Source organism: Pygoscelis adeliae, unplaced genomic scaffold (genome assembly GCF_000699105.1).
Source record: "Pygoscelis adeliae isolate BGI_AS28 unplaced genomic scaffold, ASM69910v1 Scaffold116, whole genome shotgun sequence".
Lineage (NCBI taxonomy): Eukaryota > Metazoa > Chordata > Aves > Sphenisciformes > Spheniscidae > Pygoscelis > Pygoscelis adeliae.
Genome location: NW_008825080.1, coordinates 2,033,231 through 2,058,009, shown reverse-complemented (window position 1 = coordinate 2,058,009; position 24,779 = coordinate 2,033,231). Strand labels below are relative to the sequence as shown.

The window sequence follows — 24,779 nt, the reverse complement described above, 5'->3', positions numbered from 1 at the left end:
ATCATAGAATAGTTTGGGTTGGAAGGGACCTCTAAAGGTCATCTAGTCCAGCCCCCCTGCCGTGGGCAGGGACATCTTCAACTACATCAGGTTGCTCAGAGCCCCGTCCAACCTGACCTGGAATATTTCCAGGGATGGGGCATCCACCACCTCTCTGGGAAACCTGTGCCAGTGTGTCACCACCCTCAGTGTAAAAAATTTCTTCCTTATATCTAGTCTAAATCTACCCCCCTTTAGTTTAAAGCCATTCCCCCTTGTCCTGTCACAACAGGCCCTGCTAAAAAGTTTGCCACCATCTTTCTTAAAAGTACTTTCTTTAAGTACTGATAGGCTGCAATAAGGTCTCCCCAAAGCCACCTCTTCTCTAGGCTGAACAACCCCAACTCTCTCATCCTTTCTTCATAGGAGAGGTGTTCCATCCCCCGATCATTTTTGTGACCCTCCTCTGGACCTGCTCCAAGAGGTCCGATTTGATGTTCTCTATTGTTAGCATTCCTAGTGAAGTATATGACAATAATTGTCTGGTTTGAATCCTAAGAGGTATTCCAGTAGATAGAGACAAGGTAATAGAAAAACTGAAAAATTTTTTTTCCACTTGTAGCCTCTCTCCAGATTTAACTGAATACAGATTTCCCATTTGGACAAACTTACTTTTCTCTGTATTAATACTTTATCTCATTACCCACATTTTCCTGCTTCCTGATATTCCTTTACCCGCTGCTGTGTCCTTGTATACTCAGTTTTCCTTTTCCTTTGTAAAGTTTTGCTATGGAACAGTAATAATAAATGTATTTTTAACTGATTTATCAGTTACTGCACTCTCTTTGATAGGTTGTTCCTGTTTTGGTACATCTTCTCTCAGCTATCAGCAGTGTCCGACTTTACATACCAAAAGACCTGAGGCCTATTGACAACAGGCAAAGTGTGTTAAAATCTATACAAGTAAGTTCCAGTAGGCTATGTAAGCTGTCTGCTCTGATAAGTGAGGTACTCTTGAACCCAAGACACCTTGTTCTAAAGAAATTTGTCTAAAGCTTGTGTCACATCTTCAGCCTTATTCTTAAAAGGGGTTGAAAGCTACGATGTATGTCAATTGTTTCTCCTTGTCAACAGTCATTTTAAACTGATTTTGAAAACTGCTGAAACATCACATAACAAACTCACACTACTGCCTTCTGTGTCCCTATAGTTGTGCCAGCTGATTTGTAAAAGTATAGTATATTTTACTGTTACTAATCTTACAAAAACAATTTTTTTTTTTCCTTTTAGGAAGTACAGAAACGATTTCCTGATGGAGTACCATTACTAGACCCTATTGATGACATGGGCATCAAAGATCAAGGACTGAAAAAAGTAATCCAAAAAGTTGAGGCATTTGAGCATAGGATGTATTCACATCCTCTTCACAATGATCCCAACTTGGAAACCGTATACAAACTTTGTGAAAAAAAAGCACAGGTAAAAATACAAAACAAAACACTATATATTTAGCCGAAGAGAGAGACAGTAATAGTTGCCTTCTTACTTGCTCTTCTTTTTATTTGCAAAGCCCAAATAATACTTTTTAAATTGACAAGCCCAAATAGTCCTTTTTAAATACAGTAAAATTAATGAATGTCACTACCAGTCCGGCTGAGTCGGTGGTATGTCCTTGATTGATACAGATGGGAAGTACATCTGAAAAGAAAACTTCAGAAAAAGTCATCAGGGATTGGACAGTTACAGAGGTGCCACAAGAGTCGTCTTCACTGGATAGGCATAGCACAATACAGTATAGGGAAAGTCTTCACAGATAATTGAAGCTGATAATTTTTAATATGTTTGTGCAGAGCTAAGTTGAATTGATGGGGCTTATTAACTTGGGGAGTGTACCATACAAATCACTGTGCTGCTGCTTCCTGAGCTGACTCCCTGGAAGCAATACACTTATTTATTCTGTATAGAGTCGAACCCTGCTAGACTGAAACTGGTTGCGCACAAAAACAGCTCTCATGTTTCTATGCTGCTCCAGACAAGAGGTTCTCCAGGGGTCGCTTCATGGAAGTGAGATAGTTCTGGTATGGGCAGCACAAAGTTGCATGTGGTAAGACCTGATGGACCAAGCAGACTTCTGTGAGGGTGTCTGCACTGTACACCCCGCTGTCAGGATGTTGACAGTGAGTGTGATAAACAGCAAGATGCTGTAGAAGCTCTAATAGCAGGAAGTAATGCCTTTGGGTTACATTTGGTTGAATAGTTGGTTAGCTGAGACTTAGTACAGGTCTCAGAAGATCAGGGCTCATTTCTCAACCAAATATTTCTTCTGTGGAGTTTTGGTCTGGGCTGGTTGGGTTTTTTCCCCCCACTCGGGGTAAATAGCTTAACTTTCCAAACTTGCCAGAGTTTCCTATGGGTAAATGGAGCTGATTTTTTTTTTTTTAAATTTGTTTTAAACCTTCCTCTTAGTAGAGGTAGATGAGTCAGCGTCAACTGGTATGTCCATATACTGTTGTTCTGAGGCCTTTATGTAAATTAAACAATGTCTAAAACAGTTGCATCTGTTAAACCAGCAACACGTAATTTCTCTCCTTCTGACCCCCCAGATTGCTATGGATATTAAAGCAGCAAAGCGAGAACTGAAAAAAGCCAGAACTGTCTTACAAATGGATGAACTCAAATGCCGCAAGCGTGTTTTGAGAAGACTGGGGTTTGCCACGTCTTCAGATGTTATTGAGATGAAAGGACGGGTCGCTTGTGAAATCAGCAGGTAATTGGTTTCTGTGCAAAGTGATTACTGTCACAAATACACACTTTGCTGTCCTTGCTGAAATTAGTATGTCATGTTTATATTTTAAAGTTCTGAGATCGCTAGAGGAAAGATTCTTCAGAGAGTATGTGATCTGTGTTATAAAGGGAATATACTGATTGAAGCAGTAAAGATAGCAACTTAAGGACAAAACACGATAGATTTTAAAACTAAAAGGTGGATGTGAAAATGCCAAAACAAAGGCTATTTTCTTACACAGCTTAGGCAATAGTGTGTGTTTTCATTTACTGTGGTACATTACATGAGAGGATGGTCTCAGTTTCTATGGTTCTGCTTCCCAGGACTCTTCATACAGAGTCACTCACAAACAAGGGTGTCACAGTGACTGTCAGCAATTACCAAGTTGCTGACAAGTTTGGAATACAGCTTAATTGCTTCCACAGGGCTGTTAGAACAGATCTATGGAAGTGATGCATTTTACTGCAATACATTTAGCAGGTACATATGTAATGAAACATACTGTAAAGATTCCACGGAAACTCATGAATCAGACTTTAATACTTTCGAGTGTAACTCAGATTTTGGTAGAATTGTGTATTTTTAAAAGTTACAGTGACTGTTGTACTCCTTGCCTTACAGATAGTTTGAAAGCTGCTACCTATATTTGTTCGATACCTATTTTCCCCTGCAAAATTTGATAGCAAATGGGGAAGTTGTATCAGAATTTCATCAACTTCCTGACTTTCAGGGACTGTTTGCTGATGAGTTACACTTTTCTTTGTAAAAAAATCTACTTTTTTTTCCCCATCCTGTGCATTGTCTGATAAACTCCAAAAATAAAGGTGTAGTCTTACCAACAATTTGATTTTATCCAAATAGTATCTTTGGATTTTATATCCACATCATGCACTTCCTTTTATAATTTATGATTAAGTCTTTATTCTACAAGTAAATTGAAGCAAGTTTGTTCCTCTTTTCAGTATCTTGGAAATATCCAGTTGAATCTTTTTTGAGCAGCAGCAGTACCAATTTTAGTCCTTTTCATACGTTGCCTAACTCTCTGGTTCTTTTCAATCTCATGATGTCCTGTCTGATAAAAACTGATTAAATCAACTGTTAATACTAACTTTTATGAACTATCACGAGAGATTCTTTGTAGTTCAGTAAGAGCTTTTAGTTTCTTTAAAATACTGTCTCACTCTCTTACTAATTAGCATCCCCTTTAAAAAGCTAATATATTATTATTTGGTGTTCCCATAAGAAAAATTAAGAAGGTATTGTTTCTTACCTATATCCAGTTGCTTCACAAAACAGATTAATAGTACTTCATTTAAAAATTACATTTCAGAAGTCTTTTCCCTAAGTTTCCTTCTTTTTCTCTTTATTTTAGTGCTGATGAACTACTCCTGACAGAAATGATGTTCAATGGTCTTTTCAATGACTTATCTGCAGAACAGGCAACTGCACTACTAAGCTGTTTTGTATTTCAAGAGAATGTGAGTTACTTCTTCAATTCATGAATTCTAGACATTCCTGTCTACCAACAGTATTGTTTATAATTCAGTTCCAGAAATTGGTCATAACAGTAACAGTATGAGCCATTGCACATTTTTTTATCCTTTCCTAAGGTGTTTGACATTAACTGGCATCAAACTTACCAAAAGTATTGCAGCTTCAGTGCTAAAACATATTTCCTCAGGAGAGACACGCCGAAGGTTGTGTAAAATTGCAGTCCTGGTAATGAATCTACAACTGTTTCCTCCTCATGCAGTGAAGCAATATTAATAGATTCTCAACATATGTGCTTGTATTTATGTATGTATACACACACATATCCTTATAATTTAAAATGTAGAATTATTATTTCAAAAAAGAGGCTTAACAATATCTGCTCCTACACTCCGGGGTGCGGGTATCTTTAATTCTGATACATGCCCATGTTATGTTATTTGGGCAGTACCCTTGACCTATTGATGGAAATGGCAGTACCACATGGTATTGATACCAAAAGAGCTGCTAAAAAACAGACCGTATGTTATTAAAAGCAAAACTATGGGCATTTAATACCAGATGCTGTTGTTTTCCCACCTGCAAGCTGTATAGAAGTTTAGCATCATGAGGAAAATACAGTAAAAATAAACTTCCATATGAAATATTACTGCAGATAGCTAGCAAGATGTATCACTCAGGTTGATTCTAAATGTGGAATGCACATTAGCAGCAGATGCTAATTAATTACTTCCATTAGTAGAAGGGATGCCAAGGTAAGCCATTGTTAGTTAGAATATTGTGGTTCATTCAACAATAGTACTCAGGTCTAAACAGGTATGACATAAAAACCTTGCTGTATTTGAATAGCCATATTTTCATACATAACCACTGATGTTTAAGTTATTAAAAGCATTTGCTTTTTATAAAGTAGTAAATGATCAGCATTTGGGCAGTTCAAAACTATGGAACAGCTACATAGAGGGAATTTTGGAAGTATTCAGAAAGCAGGTGCTTTTTTTCATACTGCTGGCATACTGTACAGAAAGAATTTGTTTTCTGATTTAGTTTGAGGGACAAGTCCTTGGGCAATTCAGTAGATGTTGGTGTTTGGTAACAGGTTTGAGAAGTCATTGGAATAATTTATGGTGGCACTAGCACACATTGAACTTCTATTTTGTGTTTAATTTGGTGTAGAGCAAATGTATGGGAGCGCATGAGATTATTTAATGTCTTCTTTTTCAGTCCAGTGAAATGCCAAAATTGACAGAGCAGTTGGCAGGACCGCTTCGGCAAATGCAGGTAACAGGTCCATTAGCAATCTGTCTGAGCTCAGGATTGATGTTAACATGAGTAAAGTGTATGAGTTAAAGTATAATAAGCACATGGTGAAGACTTAATGTTGGATCATCAGTGAATTTGGCTGGCACTGCATGTGGCTTTGCAGTGTGTAATAATGGGTTATCTTGTTTGCAAGAAATCTTTATGTGAATTTAGAGCGTGCCTTTAAAAACTTTTATAAGCTTGCTTACTAAACAGTGGTTTACTTTCTAATTCTGAATAATTTCACACTAAAAAGGAAACCTCATCCTGTATGCAGTACCTAATAATATGCAAGCCTTTCTATTGGTTAAACACTTAATCTGTTTAAGCATATTATAAATTTAAAATATTTTATTTTAAAGGAGTGTGCAAAAAGAATCGCCAAGGTGTCAGCAGAAGCAAAACTGGAAATTGATGAAGAAAATTACTTAAATTCTTTCAGACCCAACCTAATGGATGTTGTCTATACATGGGCAAATGGAGCTAACTTTGCTCACATCTGCAAAATGACTGATGTCTTTGAAGGTATGTTAACCAGTTCTTCTTTAGGAGGTGTGAGATGGTAATTCCGTAACATGGAATGGTAATTCTGAATAACCTTATAATAGATCGCAAAATTTATTAACTCAGATGTATTTTAAGTATCTGCACGGCTCAAACTAGGTGGGAGAAAATTCGTTTACTATATATGTTAATTTATAGTTACACTGTTGATAATTCAGAATCTATAGAAGACTTTTTAAAAGGGATAGATCTACATTTTTAAAACTTTCTATAAAACTCAGAAATCCTAAATATTGCAACAAAAGGTAACACTTACCTTTGCTAGTTAAAAATACCATGTTCCAAATGCTTGCCATTAAGAAGTACAGCTCTTGCGCTTGTCCTCATTACAGTTAAGTGTTTTATTTACTTGGTAAATTGAAGGTTCCTCCTGCTGTCTTAATGATGACAGAAGGGAGAAGTGGTAAACAAGTCTCTGTTTTGGATGGCTCATCACAGCAGTGCAATGCAGGTATTTGAAAAGCCTAGATGTAATCTGTCACCTGGGTTAATTTGGTTCCTAAAATTGGAGTACTAGAAACTGCCCCTTGAGGAAGGATACTTACTTTTCATTATGTTAAAAGTAGGATGACTTGAAGCTGAGATACTTTGTAAAAAGACAAACCATCCACCTGAAGGTCAAACCAGAATGAAAAACCTAATTTCATCTTTTACCAGCTATGTTGGAAGTTGTGAAGAACAGTAGGATGGGTGCACCAGTCTTAGAAGTCTGTGTGTAATGACTGATACTTGAAAGTCCTTTGTCTTGCATCTCAAATGCTGTTTTCTTGTTCATATGTACACAGTTGCAAATGGGAGTCCTTAAAACAAAGGAATTCATGCGCTTCTGTAATCCCATGCATAGACCCAGGAACTTTCTAAAGCGGGTTGCCTGCGAGCAACAGGAATCCTGTCTTTGATTCTGCATTCAGCAGATTCCTCCTATTGCAGTGAATGTCTGAGCCTTGCATCTGCTGTAGAGGCACCCTGAGTAAGGGGGACGCAAAAGGAGAAGCAGTTCCTGGCTTATGTTTTTACGTTGGCACTTGACTGTTCGGAGTACACAGGGCAGAAACGTTTTCTATTTACCATATTTGGGCTACGGCTAGTCGGTCAGCTTTGCCCTAGTCAACAGTGCTAGCTCCCTCAAAATTAGATCTTATGGGCCTATTTTGAGAAGTTCAGCTCTTGTGGCAAGAGTTGATGCATGACTCTTCCCTTAACTTTTAATAGGCTGGTTTTCTGTGCATTGTCCCAAAGGAAGGACAGCACTTCAGACGTCCACTGACAGTTATGCTTACATTAAATGCAGTGTGGTATTGCTAAATCCCAGGGCAGTTTGCCCTGGTTAGCCAACTCGCTGCAGTGATTTCAAAGAAATTAAAAACCAGAACACACACACAAAAAACCCCAAAACCAAACAACAAAACGCAAACCAAAAACCACAGCGTCCTTATTTTGATCTTAAGTACAAATTTTCATTTTAGGTATTAGTGCTTCCTGTCTTAATTTCTATAGAGGTTGTTACCATGAGGTATATAGCATGATGGCTTATTAAAGCTCTGAAAGGAGGTATATCTTCCTCTTTGCCTTTTGGGCAATGTGAAATTAGCAACGAGTTGCTGCTGTTACAGAGAGTCCTAACTTTACTGTTGTGCACCAGTTTTAGTAAGGAGGCAGAAAATTGTCCAGCCATTAGAGAGTGCATTGGAAGCCACCGCTTCTTTTAAACTAGTTTTTCATCATCCCCCTCCCCCCTGCAAACTGATTAAAAGTGCTTTCTGAAAGACTGCTCTTCATGAGTGACACTAATGTTCAGTTTTGTGCTGCTATCCAGGCTACAGGCACTAGCAGAACTTTCCTAGACAGAAATCTTGAGTTGATGGCATGTTTCCACTCTCACAAGCCTAAAGATAGATGGTGTTCTGCTATTTTATTAGTATTGATGGTCAAGTGTCTGAAACCCCTTTTGGGTGCAGTTACGAGTAGTGTGAAAGCTTGTAGTTGTCCTAAGTAAATGGCTGCCTTTTCAGGTTGCAGCATAAGCCCTAGTGCTCCAAGAGCAAGCATGCTTGCCACAGATTGGAGCAATGTTGATTGGCTAATGAACATGAGTTGTCATTAAGCTGAAATGTGTGTGTTGGGAAGAAATAGAAATTAGAGAAGCTTTTTAAAGCTGTAGGGAAGAATGATAAACTGAGCTAAGTATCCTATTAATCAATTGCAGATTGACTGTTTTGTTTTGTGGAAGTAAGTATAGACAATAGTAATTTATTCCAAAAATGCAATATTTTTCTTGCACAAAAAAAGTATGTCTGCAACAACCCCAGCTACACTGCCTGTAAATGAGTACTCCCTGGAATGGTTGTCAGGGTTGGCCTTGTAAATGAAGACGAGTATAATCTTTGAGAGCTGAGCTGGGGCCTGCCACAACGCAATGTGGCCGTGCTTGGAGGAGCTGCCCGTGCTTCTCTTGCTTTGGCTTTGTGCTTTGTGTCCAATAGAATACATACGGGTTTTTTCACCTCATGTCATTGCAATAGGTTTTACAGACAGCTGCCCTCACACAACCTATACTTACTGTATAAACTCACATGGCCTACTAGTCCCATATGAATGTTTTTTAGAAGAGAAGTGTTATTTTACTAACTTCTCACTTTCCCAACAGCTTTGTAGAATGTTCTTTTCATATGGACAGTTTTTCTCCAGATACTGTGCCTTGTCTAGAGCTACTATTTTATTGAACCATAGAAATGTCATCTAGTCCAACCCCCCTGCCGTGGGCAGGGACATCTTCAACTAGATCAGGTTGCTCAGAGCCCCGTCCAACCTGACCTTGAATGTTTCCAGGGATGGGGCATCCACCACCTCTCTGGGAAACCTGTGCCAGTGTTTCACCATCCTCAGCGTAAAAAACTTCTTCCTTATATGTAGTCTGAATCTACCCCCCTTTAGTTTAAAACCATTCCCCCCTTGTCCTATTGCTACAGACCCTGCTAAAAAGTCTGTACCCATCTTTCTTATAAGCCCCCTTTAAGTACTGAAAGGCCACAATAACGTCTTCCCAGAGCCATCTCTTCTCTAGGCTGAACAACCCCAACTCTCTCAGCCTTTCCTCGTAGGAGAGGCGTTCCATCCCTCTGATCACTTTTGTGGCCCTCCTCTGGACCCACTCCCAACTCCTCTTTGCTATACTGAGGGCTCCAGAGCTGGACACAGTACTCCAGGTGGGGTCTCACCAGAGCAGAGTAGAGGGGCAGAATCACCTCCCTCGACCTGCTGGCCACGCTGCTTTTGATGCAGCCCAGGATACGACTGGCTGCCTGGGCTGTGAGCGCACATTGCCGGTTCATGTCCAGCTTTTCATCCACCGGTACCCCCAAGTCCTTCTCAGCAGGGCTGCTCTCAATCCCTTCATCGCATATTTGCCCTGTGACAGTTATTTTGCATACAGTAATTTTGACTGTAGGTGTGAGATGATGCTGGAGGAAATGACCAAACAGCATACTGGTTGCATGCTACTTAGAAGAGTGTTAGGGTCATTTTGTGAAACTTGTTACAGTAACTTGGGCTGAGCAGTGAAGCAAGTTAAAAGAGGAGATGAAGTTACAGTGTAGGAGCTATGTCAAGACCGAGCTTGTATGCGTTACTGTAGGCATGCAATTGAGTGGTCCATAGACTCTGAATGGCACAGGAGTAGTAAGGTAGACAGACTGCTTACTGGTCTCTCTGGCTCTGTCAACTAAAGAACTAAGGGCTATCAAAAAAATAAAAAAATAAACACAGCCACCACCCCAAAACCTATCTGTGGCAGTTCTTGAAGCAGCAAACTTGTGAATCATCTCCAAAACCTGTAATGTTTTTGAGGGAAGTCTTAACAAATACTCGAAAGAAAAATCCACTAGGAATTACTAAACAGCCCAGAAAGTCCCCTGACTAGATATTAGTTAGAGGCTGTGAAGATAGAAGAAAACAAGAACAGGACAAGCATTTGGACATAGCTTCAAGGAAATGGCCAATGGAGAAGTTTACTGTTAAACAGAAACCAAGCTTAAGACATAGGGCTGTTCTTACCCTTGGCTTCTAGATAAATTGAACAGGGTTGGAGAAGGAACTATTGCTTTGGTCCAGAGTGGGCTCAAGCAACTGAATTATTCAGTGACATGATATGGGAGGGTGATAACAAAGTTTTCCCTCACTCTTTTTATACAGGTAGCATAATTCGTTGTATGAGAAGGCTAGAAGAATTGCTTCGGCAGATGTGCCAGGCTGCAAAAGCCATTGGAAACACAGAGTTGGAAAATAAGTTTGCAGAGGGTATGTATTTCACTTCCACAGTAGAAGTAATTCTAGAAAGCGGGGGGGGCAGGCAGGCTAGGGCAGGGTGTGGGTGAATGATTTGGTAGTATAAGCTTCTGGTATTGACTTCATGGTAAACAGCATCATTGCTCTCTTTCCAGATAACATCTATGTTATAAAGTTTGACTTAAAGAGGTAGTGTTTTGATGCATACTGACAGTTTAACGAAGTTTGTGACTGAAAATGGATGTACAATGACTTCCATTTAAGACTTGTAATACTTTGCAGTAAAGGAAGTGTTACATGCCTGTAACTGTACTTAAAATAGTGATTGTGTTAGTTATGACTGCTGGATATTAATACGGTTTTCCTTTTTAATAGGGATTACAAAAATCAAGAGAGATATTGTGTTCGCTGCAAGCCTTTACCTGTAACAGAAGATACCTTTTAAAAACAGTACTAGATGCACATTATGGAACAAGTTCATCAGCTTCACATGCTACTTCCATCTCAAGTCATTATTTCTTTTAATGGTGTGTATTTAAACCACAGTTGTTTCAACAAGGCATGTACAAACAGCAGTGTATGTAATATAACTGTTACCATGTTTTCAATAAAAATTTACAATTTGAATAGCTTTTTTCTTTGAAGCAAGAGCTTGAACCAACAGAAATTTAGATACACAATAACTGTGGTAGATGTTACTATATACAGGTAAAGTGAGCATCCGAGAGCAGCAGCAAGTCCCTTAAAGGTATTTACTTATATTACATAGTTAGACATATTTCATAGTTATGAAATTGTTTTCCTTTCAGAGAGCAAGAGAGGTGAGGTGGGTCGTTCTTCATGGTTGATGATTGCTGCCAAAGTGATTTCCGTTTGTGTTGTATGGGAATCTTCTTTCGGTTGAAATGTACATACTCTCACTTTGAAGAAGTCAGACACATACACAACCTAAGTGAACAAATTAGTGTTAAGCTTGCAAGTCTTTGAAACAATGGGTAAATGCTTTTGCAGAAGGTAATTTCCATGATCAAAACTAATAAAAGTTTAAGCAGATTAAAACATTAGAAAATTGCTAGGAAGTCTTGTATAAAATTCTGGCATCTGTTCTTCCAATAGCTTTTTCTCCAGCTATTCCCACCGCCACCACTGACCACTTAGCCACTGATGGTTTAAGCCAAATTCAAGGCTTGCGTACTAACTAATTGCTCTAATTGCTTTATCAGGCACTGCTTCATTACAATAGCCATAGTTTGAACAACTCTAAATGAAGGGGCAAGATACACTTGCTGAGGGCCCATATCGCATGAATGGTTAAATTTATTCTGTAATCTATTTAGAACAGGACAGGACAGCTTGTGCTTTAGCTGAGGAAGAGGGTTCAATAGTTAGTAACTGTTACTCTAACTTGCATTTCTTTAAAAGCTGGTTAAACCAAGCTTGGATTCCTCTCCTTGGCAAGGTTCACAGCAGCTACCTCCCCAATACATGTGTCTCACCCACAGCTCCAGCAGCTGTAAGGCCAACTCTGCCTACATTATCCACTCCTGCATTCCTTTGAACACACCACCTCAATTCCTTCACAGCTACTGACTACGAGACAGGTGCCTTGATTTGATTCTGCAGCTTCCTCTCTTCCCTCTGCCCACTTCGAGTCATACTAGTAGATGTGCTGGATCTAGTGCTGCATGAAGTGCAATAAATGATCCCTTCCTTTCTTACATCACCTCTTCCCCTCCCAGTGCAAGCCTGAGAACTGCAGAACACAAGCTAGGGCAGTGGAAGAAGCCATCTTCCACAGAGGGCTGGATGATGACCCAGCATGCTGCTTCAGGTGCATACCAGATGAGTTCCAGCTTCCACTTAATGCTGAATGCACTCAATTTAGTGCTCCACTTGCAGTTGCTGCCCCAGCATGCTCTTACCTCAGCTTTCTGTTTCTGCAGGTGAACTCTTCAGTTCTTTCAGATAAGGGTTTTGTTTAGGGGTTTTTGTTTTTTAAAATAATTTCCTCACCTTTCAACTCTGTTCACTGTAATGCCACCTTCTAGTCATTCTTGTATTGCCAAGCATCTCCAAGATACCCTCTCAATCATCTAACACCTTTCACTAAACTTGTTTTCCTAATAAAGGTGCCCTCAGCTCTTCAATCCGTGATGTTTCTCATTCCCTCCACTCCTTTTCTTAGAAAATGAGATTGTAAAAAATGAAGGGTAGGATTATGTTTCAGTCAACATGCAGCCATTTAGTAACAGCTAATGCAGTATGTAGGGTTTCCCAGAGCTGCTCCAAGATTTGTTCTGATGATTGATTGCAATAAGTAGACAAAGCTTTGTCTTGAAACAAAGCATACCTTTCTGACTTTCAGCTGAGAAAGCATTTATCTTGGAGGTGGTTCTTCCAGGTGAGCCTCAGTGCTTGGTATTCAGTATGAGCTCAATTAGCTCATGTCTCTGAAACAGAAGTCTCTGGTCTGTCCCTTCCCATGGATGAATCAAGCATGGCACTCTGGTGACAGCCAGCACAACTGCTGCCACTAAGTCAATCAGGTCTGCAGCTCTAAGTTTAGCTGATTCTCTGTTCCTTGGAATAGCTTTTCACTCATCAATACAGCTAAGCTTCACATGCTGGGTGTTGTGAATACCCTTTTAGCACCCAAAATGCATGCAAGAAATGAAGGGGTTTAGTTTCCCACCAGACTGAAAAAAAACAGGCTGTATAAGCTGGCAGAGGCAGACACTTTCATGCTGTCCTTATCCTTAAAGGCCTTTTTTTGCCCTGCTTACCTCGTACACAGTTCTCCTCTGCTATGGTACTTGAGATTTAGAATTTGGCTAGAAGCAAAAGGTATAGTTACATAGAGGCCCACACAGTTTTGCAGTTGACCATTTCCATCTTGGTTATTTGAAAAGCTCTCGGGCAGGGACAACTTCATGTCGTCTAACAGCTGAAACAGACACTTTTCTCATCATTGGCCCAGAGTCTGCTGCACACCCCTGAAGTACTATTGCTACACCCAGCTCAAGGAGTTGTTTCCCCCTCCAGCAATTTTCAAAGCATTAGGAAGACAGGTCTGCTTTCCTCTGAACACAGCCTGCAATTCTAAGGAGCTGTTTATAAAAGCAGCATTTACACCCATACCCACCCCTCAGGAATTACTTACAATGAGCACAGCTACCACTGCTCCCTGAATGAGTCCTGTTAAAACATCACTCCAGTGATGCTTGTAATCAGAAACACGTGAGAGACCCACATAGATAGATGCAGCAATAAGACCAAATTGTAGGGTAGGACGTACAAGTCTTGCCCAGTCTCCTTTCATTCTGGCCTGAAGGTAAAGCTAAAAGGAAAAGAAAAATAGTTATAAAATGCAGTAAATAACAGAAGCAGTAATCATGTAAAATTGTGTTGGGTCTGTTCAAAGAGTTGAGTTGAAATTCGTGTTCAGAGACATCTGATAATGTCCACAGATGTCCCAAGAGCTGTACTCTCACAAGTATGCTAAGATGAAGTTTGATAGTGTTGGTCTATGTTTTATATAAAACTACATAACACCATCATATAGATACTTGCTGTATTTGTACCAATGTGACAAATTACTATTTTCATTGTAAAGGTACTGGTAATACCAGAGCCACTTAAGGCTTAGAAAGAATCCAGTGGAAGTCAAACCAGTATTTTACTCCTGCATTAACTACAGGTAAGTCTTATTAAAAAAAAGCTGGCAACCATCCAAATTTACAGTCCTCCACATAGAGGGAGCCCCATCTTGCTCTGAGCAGGAAGACCATTAACATCTTAGTAACATATTCTATACCTAGAGCTGCCAAGTTCTTAACTTTATTCTCAGTCCCAGTCACCTTTAGTATTATCAACTTTTAGCATAATATTCCAGCTGTAGTTAAGCGTCAGAACTAACTTGATATGATTGATAACATGTAGGATCACATTCCTCAGTTGTCACTGGTGTATTTCACTGAGCTCCATCTGTTCCTAGTCCTTTTTTAGCTCCAGACTGACCATGTTAATGGTTACCACTGGTTACCACTCTGGTAAGCAAGTGCATATGTGCAGTTCCCATGCTTTTTCTCTTCCCTCAGCTCTATTTGTGTTGTGTGTATCTATGTTTTTGATGTGTTATCTCAAATTCACATATTTAACTCATTACTTTCCCATCTAATTTAAGACCCTGCTTTTGTCTCCTCTGGTCTGTCTAGGACAGAGACCTCTTATTTCAGCTATAAGAGGAGCTTCTCAAAATCCACCCTGTGAACATAATTGAATTTATTCTGGAACTTCATCCTGTCACCAAAGAAGGCACCATAGTTACCGTATTTACAAAGAACAATGCAGTTGGAAGTTATATTTAACATTTCAAGTATATCTTCTCAGTACCATCTGGGAACTCCAGGTCGAGTACAAAACCTTGACTGACGGTCTTGTGAATCATAGAAGCTAACTAAAACACAGGCTTCAGGCACTAAGATGGCACACTAAACTTCTGGTAAATGCCTCCATTGCCAACTTCAAAAGCCATGGCTACCTTTTAGAAGCATTATATTTACAATGTAAATACAGGCATAGAGCATGCACTGTAGATGCAAAGGTGCTACTTTCCAGAGTTAAACATTTGGGGAATGTTTGGTTGGTTTCTCTGAGTAACTGGCATCATAATTTTGGCATGCTGACTTTTTCAGCTGTAAATGAGGCATCAAAAATATCAACCCTATCCATAACCAGTGTTCTTTAATAGCAAGATCAGGGTGGAATCAGACTGAAGAAGCTACAGCTAAGCCTGAGCTGGAAAATAATTTCAACCCCCCCTCAAGTGGTGGGCACTGCTTATTTCTGGGGACCTTAATTTCACCACTAGGGAAAATACCGTTTAGCCACTTCGAAAATTAGCTGTCACAGTTCTTTTAACAAAAGGTGTTCTAATGGTCTTATACTAACACTACTTCTGGATTTACCAACAGTAGACCAGAACACCACCTGAGTGCCAGATGGAGCAGAGGTGGGTCCAAGGAGCACATGCTAGTAGCCTAAGAAGAGCTGGCTGATGATTCAATACTGGCTGTTCTCTCCTCTTTTCCTCTTCCCCCTTTTTTTCCCACTAAATTCTGCTTAAGTCAGCTAAAAATACCTTCCTGTAAAAGCTTTTTCCATGTAAGGATTTCTGGTAGTTGGCAAAGATGTATAGTCATATTAGAAAGAAAAAGGGTTATGCAGCTGCAGATAGGTGGGAAACCAGGTTTACTTCTGAACAGAGGAAGAAAATGAGGCAAGCCACACAAAAAGCAAACATGGAAAGATGTCAGCCCACAACACCAAATGACCAATAAAATAGACCTTGAATCTCCCTTACACAGCATGTATTCAGATTTTCTTTCTGCTTGACAAAGCATCAAACAAGAAACTTGGATTTATATATATTGTTATATATAACATCTACGTGAAGACTTAATTTCTGTACTAAGAGAGTAAACTCCAGTCATAGAGTAGATCTGGAGCTGCTTTATCACCTGCAGAACACATGCAGTTGGCTACAGGCTTCATCAATTCTAGGCACTTCTTCACACGACCAACTCTATTAGCTGTGCAGGAAATGCCTAAAGCCCTTCTTCCACCTTCTACCAGCAGATGGATTTATATTATTCTAAAACTAGGTGTGAGAAGGGCGAGAAATCATACCACAGATAAGCATCAGTGTGACTGATCACTGCTGTGTTTAATTTCAGACGTAGCAGCTGTTCTTCTGGTTACAATTGTTTTTTTCTGTTATGTTTTTGCTCAGTTGAGAGTAATCACTTAGTAACCAGCTGCTGCAACGGCAAATGCCATGTTATTTTTAAGCAGGTTAACTTCAAACTGACACTGCTTTTAATAGGCTCAGGCAGTCATGCTCCCCCGCAGAAGATTCTTCCTACTACTATGACTCTTAGAAAGACAAAAGCGACATGTCCAGGCTGAAACAGGCCAGCAGGACTGCACAGGAAAATAAAGCAGCCAAAGAGAGGAAGGAGCTTTTGCCTTATAATTTCATTAAATATAACCAAAGTTGATACCAGAAGTATGCCCAAGAGTCCTTTATATAGTATTAGTCCTTACATAGCATTACATGCACAATATAGAGATGTCCTGGTGTTACGCTGCATTAACACTTACTACTATTTTGACCCTGTTGACTAATGTAAGGCAATGACTTCAGACTGTTTACAGAACCCCTCCCGATATGCAAAGCATGCCCTCAGGATCTTTTGCTCCTCTTTGAAGTCATTTACAGCAGAGGCTTAAAGAAGGGAAACAGAAGCAAATCCCTGCCTGTCTCCCCACTGAAGTCTCTTCGCTAGAAAGGAGTAACTTTACGAGCAAAACTTGTAATCTACGAAAGCAGCAGGAACTTCAGGAAACATCATCTGGTTACTACTACTGTAATGCCCCTTACCAGCATTTCACCTGCTGCTGAGAAATACATTTGTGAGCCTGTGAACACAGCAGGAGCATCCAGAGCTGTTCTGGCAGCAACGCGCTCCTATCAGTGACAGCTATTTGACCATGCTAGCTTCCCTCCTATCCTGTTTCTAAGCATCTGTCTCATCGTTCAATAATATCATTCAGCTATGACCCATTTCTCTTCACTCCTCCATCCTGCCCTTTCTCATGTTGGTTTTGTTCGTTCTTCTTAAAATGCACAAGTAGATTTCATAGAAACTTTCTTGTAATGGGATTAAATAATCTCCAATTTTTTTTCCCCTACTAGCTAGTGCTCACTCTATAATGAAAGTATGTTCTCTACACCACACACATCCTGAACACAAGTTTCTTAATCTACGGTCTAGTACTTCATTTCTAAAAATACACACAGGAATGAAGAGAAACTCACAGCCACTTTGTGGCTTCTTGCAAGAAGCCACAGACATGAATGGAAGGGTCTCTGCAACTGGAGAATTATTTGCTACTCTTAATGTTTCTAGCATAGCTTTCAAGTATTTGCTCTTCCACCAAAGCAGTATTAAGATACATATACACATGCCTGCCTACCCGATTTTAAAAAATAGTGACTTTTATTTCCTAGATGGACTTTTGGAGGTGTAACCATGCGGCTTCACAAGAAAATTTCCTAACAGCTAACATCTCACATACCCACCTTAAGGGCACAAAATTCTTTTAAATCCACCAGAACCTACTCACTCCACTAACTGAGGTCATATTTCTGATATTTAGTTTCAATACTTAAAACTCCTTGGTCATTTTTCATTCAATACCTTCTCAGCTTTTTTCCAAATTCCTATTACACAAAAATTCTGTACTGCAAAATCTTTTGCCTATTAAGGTACGGGAAATCCTCCTGCACTTTCAGTCCTCCTTCAAGAATGGAAGTCAAAAGGAAAAAATTTTGGGGGTTTTTCCCCCACCCAGGAAGAGTTTTACTTGCACCAATTGATTTGTTCTGTCACTTTTTGAAAGTGGATTTTCTTCAACAGCATTTTGTGTTCCCTGATATCAAAAGGCCCTAGTAATCGCATTTCCTACAGGTGTCCTGTGCTGTCCTAAGGAACAGAAGCACACTTTCCCTTTGGAGATGTACCTATTTTTCCTCTTATTTTTATTTATCTCCTCAATCTTAACATACTCACAGCATCATGAACTTAATAGCAAAACAGAGAGAGAATATGGCTTTCCTAGAGAGAAAACTCCCCTGTGACACAGGGAAATGAGAACACTTCTCAATTTGTCCAAGTACAAGTAGTAAGAGTCTGGAAGAGAAACAAAGGTGCAGAAAGTCAGTTTTCTTATGAAAAAAGCCCTACTTTGAGAGACCATAGTAGTCAATACAAGTTTTGGAAGGGAGCAAGTAAATGGCATTGACTTTACTTAGCTTAGCATTTACCATTAGTCATGTCTAACTTTGGTTTCATGATATCTGCCTAAGCATTAAGAAAAACCGCTATGGCATTACTGTTTGTTCGGAACGGGCACAAGATCCTACTGCAGTTACAATCAGTGTTTGGATCCATTATTGACTACAGTTAGAAAAGCTCATACTTCAAAGCAAATCTGCTGACCCAAAAAGCCTCAAGAGCCATGAACAGTAATCAGTGCTTGTGGAAATCCACCATAAGGATTCTTCCCAAACCAAGCAGCTCTGAAACAGTAATGCATAAGCTGCCTCAAGTGTGTGTACAAATGTAAGTGGTTGGCTTTGGGATTTCTGGGGTGGAGGGAGGGGATATGTAGGTACTGTGTTTTGGTGGTTTTGTTAATGAAGCAGGGGTGGAAGAAGGGAGGCACCAGTGTTTGAAATTCTTCAGAAAAACCAGCCTCAGAGTAACTAATATGATAAAACGTGGGGCAAAATTCTCCAGGAGACCTGGGGTTAGGAATAAAGGCCGAGAATCAAGGCACATTTGTAGGACAGGAAAACTCCATTTCTATGGATATCCCAAGGACATCCTTACAGGACACAACACACACCCCGCTCCTAAGCCTGTGAAGTCTTCCATTAGGAAGCTGAGTAGATGCACAGAGCGCCAAAGTAACTATCCACCTTCCAGCTCCATCAGTAAATAAGCATCATTGCCCTTCTGTGAGGAGAGGGGACTCCAGTAACCGCAGTACTACACTCTTGTACAAGACAAAGTTTGCACCTGAGTAGCTTTGATACAAGCAGTTATTCAAACAAGATCCTCCAAGAGAATGAAAGAGCTGAGACATTCACCCTGGATTCTTGCATAATGCTAGAAAGCAACAGAAAACAAACATTTAGATGGATGATCTGCCATCTCCCTGTTCCAGTCCTGCTCAACAATCCAGCAGTACAGACCAAGACACCTCTGCCCTGCTCAGACTAGGCAACAGGGGAGGAAAAAAGCCCCCTTCAGAGATCTTCCAAGCTTTCTACTTCTTCTGTGAAGGTTTGTAAAATAGCTCTTCCCTTTCTGTATGTTACAGGAAACTTTAGAGATTCCTTTGTATAAAAGCCAGTTTGTATAAAAGCTATTATTCAAATAGCTTTGTATAAAAGCTGTTAACCATATTTCAGCTAGCACAAACTCTGGAATTCAAGGAAATGCGAGAAAGCCAGGAAACAGTTTAAAAATTGCAGTTCTGAGCACAAAACAATGGCTGAGAGCCACAAGATGTGCTGAGAAATAACCTGTCATATACAATCTTGTGTTTATGCAAATATTACATACAAATGCAACAACTTGTTGTATACGTGTAAGCACTGTATCTATGAATAAACACAGAGCTCGAGGCACCAACCAACAAGACACTGCCTGCAAACCAGAAATCAATGTGCAGTTTGTTTCATGTGAAGCTTGATGTTAATATGGATAATGCCTATCCCACGTAATTTTAAACACAACAAGGCTCACATCCAGACAGAAGACTGTATTATAAAAGCACTGCAGAGATGTAGCAGAATTCATGAGTCACTCATGAGCTGGGATTCTTTAAAAAAAAAAAGATAGATAAGAGAAACTTAGACTTGAAGTTTATTTTGCCTTTTTAATGAGATCTCCTCCTTTTCTTAACAAACACATATTTATGATCCCTGGTATATCTGCAGCATTATCAGTTCTTCAGTTTTATTTTGACTGGGGAGAAAAAGGAAAGAGAAGCAACATTTCAGAATTAATTTTTCCCCTTGCAGTGAAGGAAAAGGATATAGGTCTGCAGTTACTTCAAGGTGGAGGTGTATCTGGGCTGCTGTTCAAAGGGATGGTCTATCCCTTTTACTCCAACCATGTACTCCTGCTGATTCCCCTGTGCCAGCTCTGATGTTTGAATAGCCCTGCGGTGAGCTGGTACAGGGAACTGATCCACTAGACAGCTGAATTAAGGGGGAAAAAAAAAAATGACCAGACTAGGGAGAAAAGGCAGAATATGTACTAGTCTGGCCTTTTTAAGATAGCTGCATGCTGCTGTCAAAAGGCCATTGACATGCAAGAGCTGCCTCCTATGCAACGGGAAAAGATCCTGTCTGTTACTAGTAATAGTCCAACTCTCAATTCAATATCAAAAGTACAATCAATCTATTCTGTACAGACATTCCCACTGGACCAGTAATGTTTTTTGGGTTTTTAATCCTCCAGCCTCAATTTGGCTGTACATTGCATAAATAATTTATTGACTTCATTTTACCATAAGGCAGGATAAACAATAACATTTTATTCCATTCCAAATGCTAACACTTGGCTCTCTTCTGATGAGAAAAAAAATGTGTTCCTTCTACTTGGAGTAAGTATTTTTCTGTTGTGTCTACCAAGTTACAGAAACTTTTACAAGAATGTAAGCACTGCAAGGTATTGCTTTCAGCTCAGTCCTACAGGAGCCAATTCACAATAATCTCATCACTATGGATGGCCATAACTCCCAAGCAAACTATGGAGAAGTCATTTTGCTTCGTTTGCTTACTATTAAAAAGTCTAAATACCAATATTAAAAGAATACTAGGAGTGCATACAAGTAGAAGCACAAGTGTCTCCATACACGAGCCTCACAGCATTACCAGTTACCCTTTATTTTTTCATCTCTCCTTCAAGTTAAGATGCTTGGTACTACCCACAGCTATAGCTAAACAAAACAATTTCAGTAACAAATGTCTTTTCATTAGTTTTTGAAGACTAGGTAGTCCTCAACTTTCATGTGGGCAGGAACACGTTAAGGACTGTTTTGTAGCTCTAGTCAGTAGCATTTGGGAAAGTAAAGAAATACTGCCATGCAAACAGACATACCTAAAATACTGTGTTAAAGGCTCCCAGGCTCTTATTTGGATACTGTTTCACTCAACTTCCAATCCCAACATAAACAATTAAAGTAAGAGATTTCAAGAGCAAAGCTTGATTGGCACATTTAGGAGCAGGAGTACAAAAAGCAGCCTAAACCCCACTTTCACTTGTGTTTAGCCTATGATCTCTCTGCAAGAGAAGGCTGTCAGCCTAGGTCACTGAAATACCAGTAACCCTCCTGTTTTCATCTGTAATTCCCTGTGGCCTTGGACACACGAGATGTTCTTTCCCAATGAACTGTGGGAGAGCTTAAGTGCCACTCAAGTTACATCGTGTAAAGATTCATCATGCCCTTTTGTCCCAAGTCTAAGCAACACAAACACGTTGCCGTCCCCAGAATAGCAGAGCAGCTTGGCTGGGTTTCTGCCACCCTGTTCTTCATCCTGGGTCAGGTGCAGGCAGGGAAGCGCCCAGGCCAGCTACAGCCAAGACCTACTCCATTACAGCAACCTGATCCTCAGGGCCCACTCATTTCTGCCAACTGCAGTTGCAGTGGGGTCATCCTCACTACTGAAGACAGCATGCATTTAGCATTTTAATTTACAATAGCTTCCAGACGTAAGTTGAAAAAAAGGTGATGCAAAAACTTACTATTAACTGCAGCATCTCCCCCTCTAGGGTGCTAGTTTGGTTGCGTGGACATTGCCAGAAGAGGTGTTAAAACTACACTCGCCCTCCCATTCTCCAAGCCAAGATAAAATGGGTTTTGTTGATACAGGAGAGATCACGCCAGCTGTTTAACTATGAAGGGAAAGGAGCAGCAGGGGGAGGGGATGACAGAGACAATTTGGGATCCAGCGTCTGCTATTAGGTCACTGGGTTCCCACAGACTGTTGCAGCTCAAACCCCCTCTAGTTTCCATATAAAGCTATTGTTGGCAAAAGCATCCCAGAGATAACAGCTCCGTCTGGTCCCAAACTGACCCACCTAGCTCTGCCAAATGACTCTCAAAATACATTCTCCACCACAACTTCCTGGCCTGACAGTCTGCAAGCAGATTTTTTCTGTGGTTTCACTCATTCTATACACCAATGAGTTAGAAACTAAAAGAAACCATAAGTCTAACCTGGAAGAAGGCTGAAAACCCAGGCCTTAAACTGGTCCAGCTAGACACAACGGCTTTTTTTTACAGGTACATGGCAACAAAACATCCAGTTAAAAATGCAGCAGTGATCTCCATGCTGTAAGAATGATAAGTGATATACACTACTGCTTATTTAAATAGGTAGATTATGTAAACTATTTAACATTCCCTGAAGTTACTCAAAACCTACACATTTCTATCATATTATCATTCTTTTAGAACTTGTTAGATAAGTGTTAGATAATTCTGTTTTAATAAACAGAATTAATACATTCTTCTCCTTACTCTGCAGGGGAGCAAACCTCCTTTCTCAACGGCAAGTGCCACAGTGATTTGCAGTAGACACTGCCTTTGCTTCTGTTTTAATGCCAGATAGTCACATACAGCAAGATACATGAGACCAGTTCAAGTAGAGATTTTGCACACTGACAATTCAAACATGGTAGCAAAATGTAAATTCATTATAGTTTGCCACAAAAGGCTTTAAGCAGGGACTAGCTTAATGAAGCTGCTATCAATTATGGAAGTATATAAGTTGACATGGTATCAGACTCATTCCTTTTATTTAGATAACCTTTAAAAGATCAACTGCCACATGCATGGAAGGTGAACGCTGCTTCTGCAAGGAACCTAAGAAAGACAATATTAAGTAACTGTAAATGCTGGGGAACAAATTACATACCAAGTAAATATTTCCAATCCTGAAGTTAAAAGTTCTGCTCTCCAATGCTGTCCCACAAACCAAAAGACAAACTAAGGAGAAATGCTTCAAATTCCCAGATATGTACTTGCTTAGACTATTCATTCTGAACAGTTCATGTGCCATGGTGTTCTTTCATGTTTCTTTAGCCTTTTTTAAAGCTATGTTACGTATTTTCAATTTGGACTTTTAAGCTTTTCAGCTTCTATCCTTCCTTCTGAACTAAATCACACATTTGCTTCTATATGCTCCTGAAGCAAGAAAATGAGAGATCATCTAGACAAAATCCCTACTCCCAGGGTAATGAAGGCCCCAGAATATGAAGACATTAAAGTCACAACATCCCTAAGAGATGAACTTTTAAAAATACACCCACCCAGCAGCACCTACAGCTTACAGTTTTTGTCAAAAACTGCCTTCACATTAAATACAAAGCCTGAGCTGTCAGGTGTTTCTATGTACTACCCTGACTATGAGGTGGGATACGCAGCACAGGATTATGTTCAAAATTGCAGTTTTTTCTCCCAATACCATCGAAGCCATACAGTCAGAACTCAGATACCACAGTTCCCACTGAGACTTGTGGAATTTCTCATGTCACCAAAGGTTTAAAGCATCTAAAACATTTGAGCATGCTGATGAACCACCTCACGTTCATTTTTAATCCGTCATGTGCAAGTGCATAAATTGTAGCTTTTTCCTGTTCTAACTGGTTTGTAATTCAGCAATTCCACTGTAAGTAACTGAAGCTGCAGAAGTGTTTCACTACTTTGCCTAGTACTTTGCAAGGTGGCTTTATTTAAGCCACACACTTCAAGCATCTCTCATTTCATAGTTGCAGTGTTTGTACTGTCTGTGGCAGAGATCATTCCCCCTTTGATTCTCCCAGAATGTTCCCTCGTTTTTGAAATGCATAACCTGACGCAGTACACGTGTTCAGCAAATAACATATAAGAGTATGCTTTCTGCAGTATGCACATATGGCAGACTCCTCCAGTCTCTCCAGAAACCAGCATGCTAGTGTCTGGTTACGATTAATACTGCCTATGAGTAATGCCACATGTTAACGATTCTGTCCTGCTCATGACTCAGTCCACGGCTGAAGTAAGTGTGCAAAGAGCAGATGATGCCAGCATCAGAGTTCAGTTAATGAACAGGTTATCGAGTGCCACAGGTTTTGTTTAGAGCCAGTGGCAGCATTCTGCCTTGCCACGTGGGCGAGGGGGAGGGTTAGAAAGCCATTTTCCTCACCTTCCTGCAGTAGCTGTCTGCTTAAAGACGTCTGTACTTTTTTCCTTTTTCCCTTTTTTTTTTAAAAAAAGACCACATTCAGTGCAAAGGCTGGTATGCAGTAATGCTGTGTTAATCAGCAAGGTAAAAACATTCCGCACAGGAGTCATTAACCTTCTTCAGATGTCCCTATGAAGGTCTCCCAACAGTTTCTAGATGAATAATCTTATTACAGGACAGAAGAAAGTAGAAGTCTAATCTCCACAAAGCCTCTTATTTGTACTTGGCAATAGCTCAGCCAGAGACAAGACAAGAAACCGGGGTGCAGGAATAGATGAAGAATGCCTTCTCTTCCAGCCAGGGTTCTGGCTACTCGTTACACATTTACTGAATAACAAACTGATCTCCAATAAAACACTTACTGTTTAACTCTTAACATGACATTCATTAAAGACATTCATACCCTTCTAGTTTGAGGGAGCTAAGTAAAGCCATGTTGTCTTACAGTTGCTACAGAACTGAATGAACACGAGGACAGTTTCTGTAGCAGCACACAGAGCCACAGCA

At 40.0% G+C, this 24,779-nt stretch overlaps 2 protein-coding genes across 3 annotated transcripts in view; one reads left to right on the top strand and one right to left on the bottom strand.

The window, feature by feature from the left end:
- Nucleotides 1–11,019, top strand: part of SKIV2L2 (superkiller viralicidic activity 2-like 2 (S. cerevisiae)) — a 50,692-nt gene extending 39,673 nt beyond the window's left edge. For both annotated transcript variants that reach the window (XM_009326934.1, XM_009326933.1), the window contains 8 exons: nucleotides 832–942; nucleotides 1,270–1,458; nucleotides 2,583–2,746; nucleotides 4,137–4,242; nucleotides 5,480–5,536; nucleotides 5,920–6,082; nucleotides 10,313–10,417; nucleotides 10,781–11,019. In XM_009326934.1, coding sequence (XP_009325209.1) covers nucleotides 832–942; nucleotides 1,270–1,458; nucleotides 2,583–2,746; nucleotides 4,137–4,242; nucleotides 5,480–5,536; nucleotides 5,920–6,082; nucleotides 10,313–10,417; nucleotides 10,781–10,833 — 948 coding nt within the window. In that variant the 3' untranslated portion in view covers nucleotides 10,834–11,019. The remainder of the gene's footprint in view (nucleotides 1–831; nucleotides 943–1,269; nucleotides 1,459–2,582; nucleotides 2,747–4,136; nucleotides 4,243–5,479; nucleotides 5,537–5,919; nucleotides 6,083–10,312; nucleotides 10,418–10,780) is intronic.
- The window catches only part of PPAP2A (phosphatidic acid phosphatase type 2A), a 40,153-nt gene continuing 26,129 nt past the window's right edge, over nucleotides 10,756–24,779 (bottom strand). Inside the window, 3 exon segments of the mRNA XM_009326948.1 lie at nucleotides 10,756–11,284; nucleotides 11,287–11,353; nucleotides 13,566–13,742. Of these exon segments, the coding sequence (XP_009325223.1) occupies nucleotides 11,244–11,284; nucleotides 11,287–11,353; nucleotides 13,566–13,742 (285 nt within the window). The 3' untranslated portion in view covers nucleotides 10,756–11,243.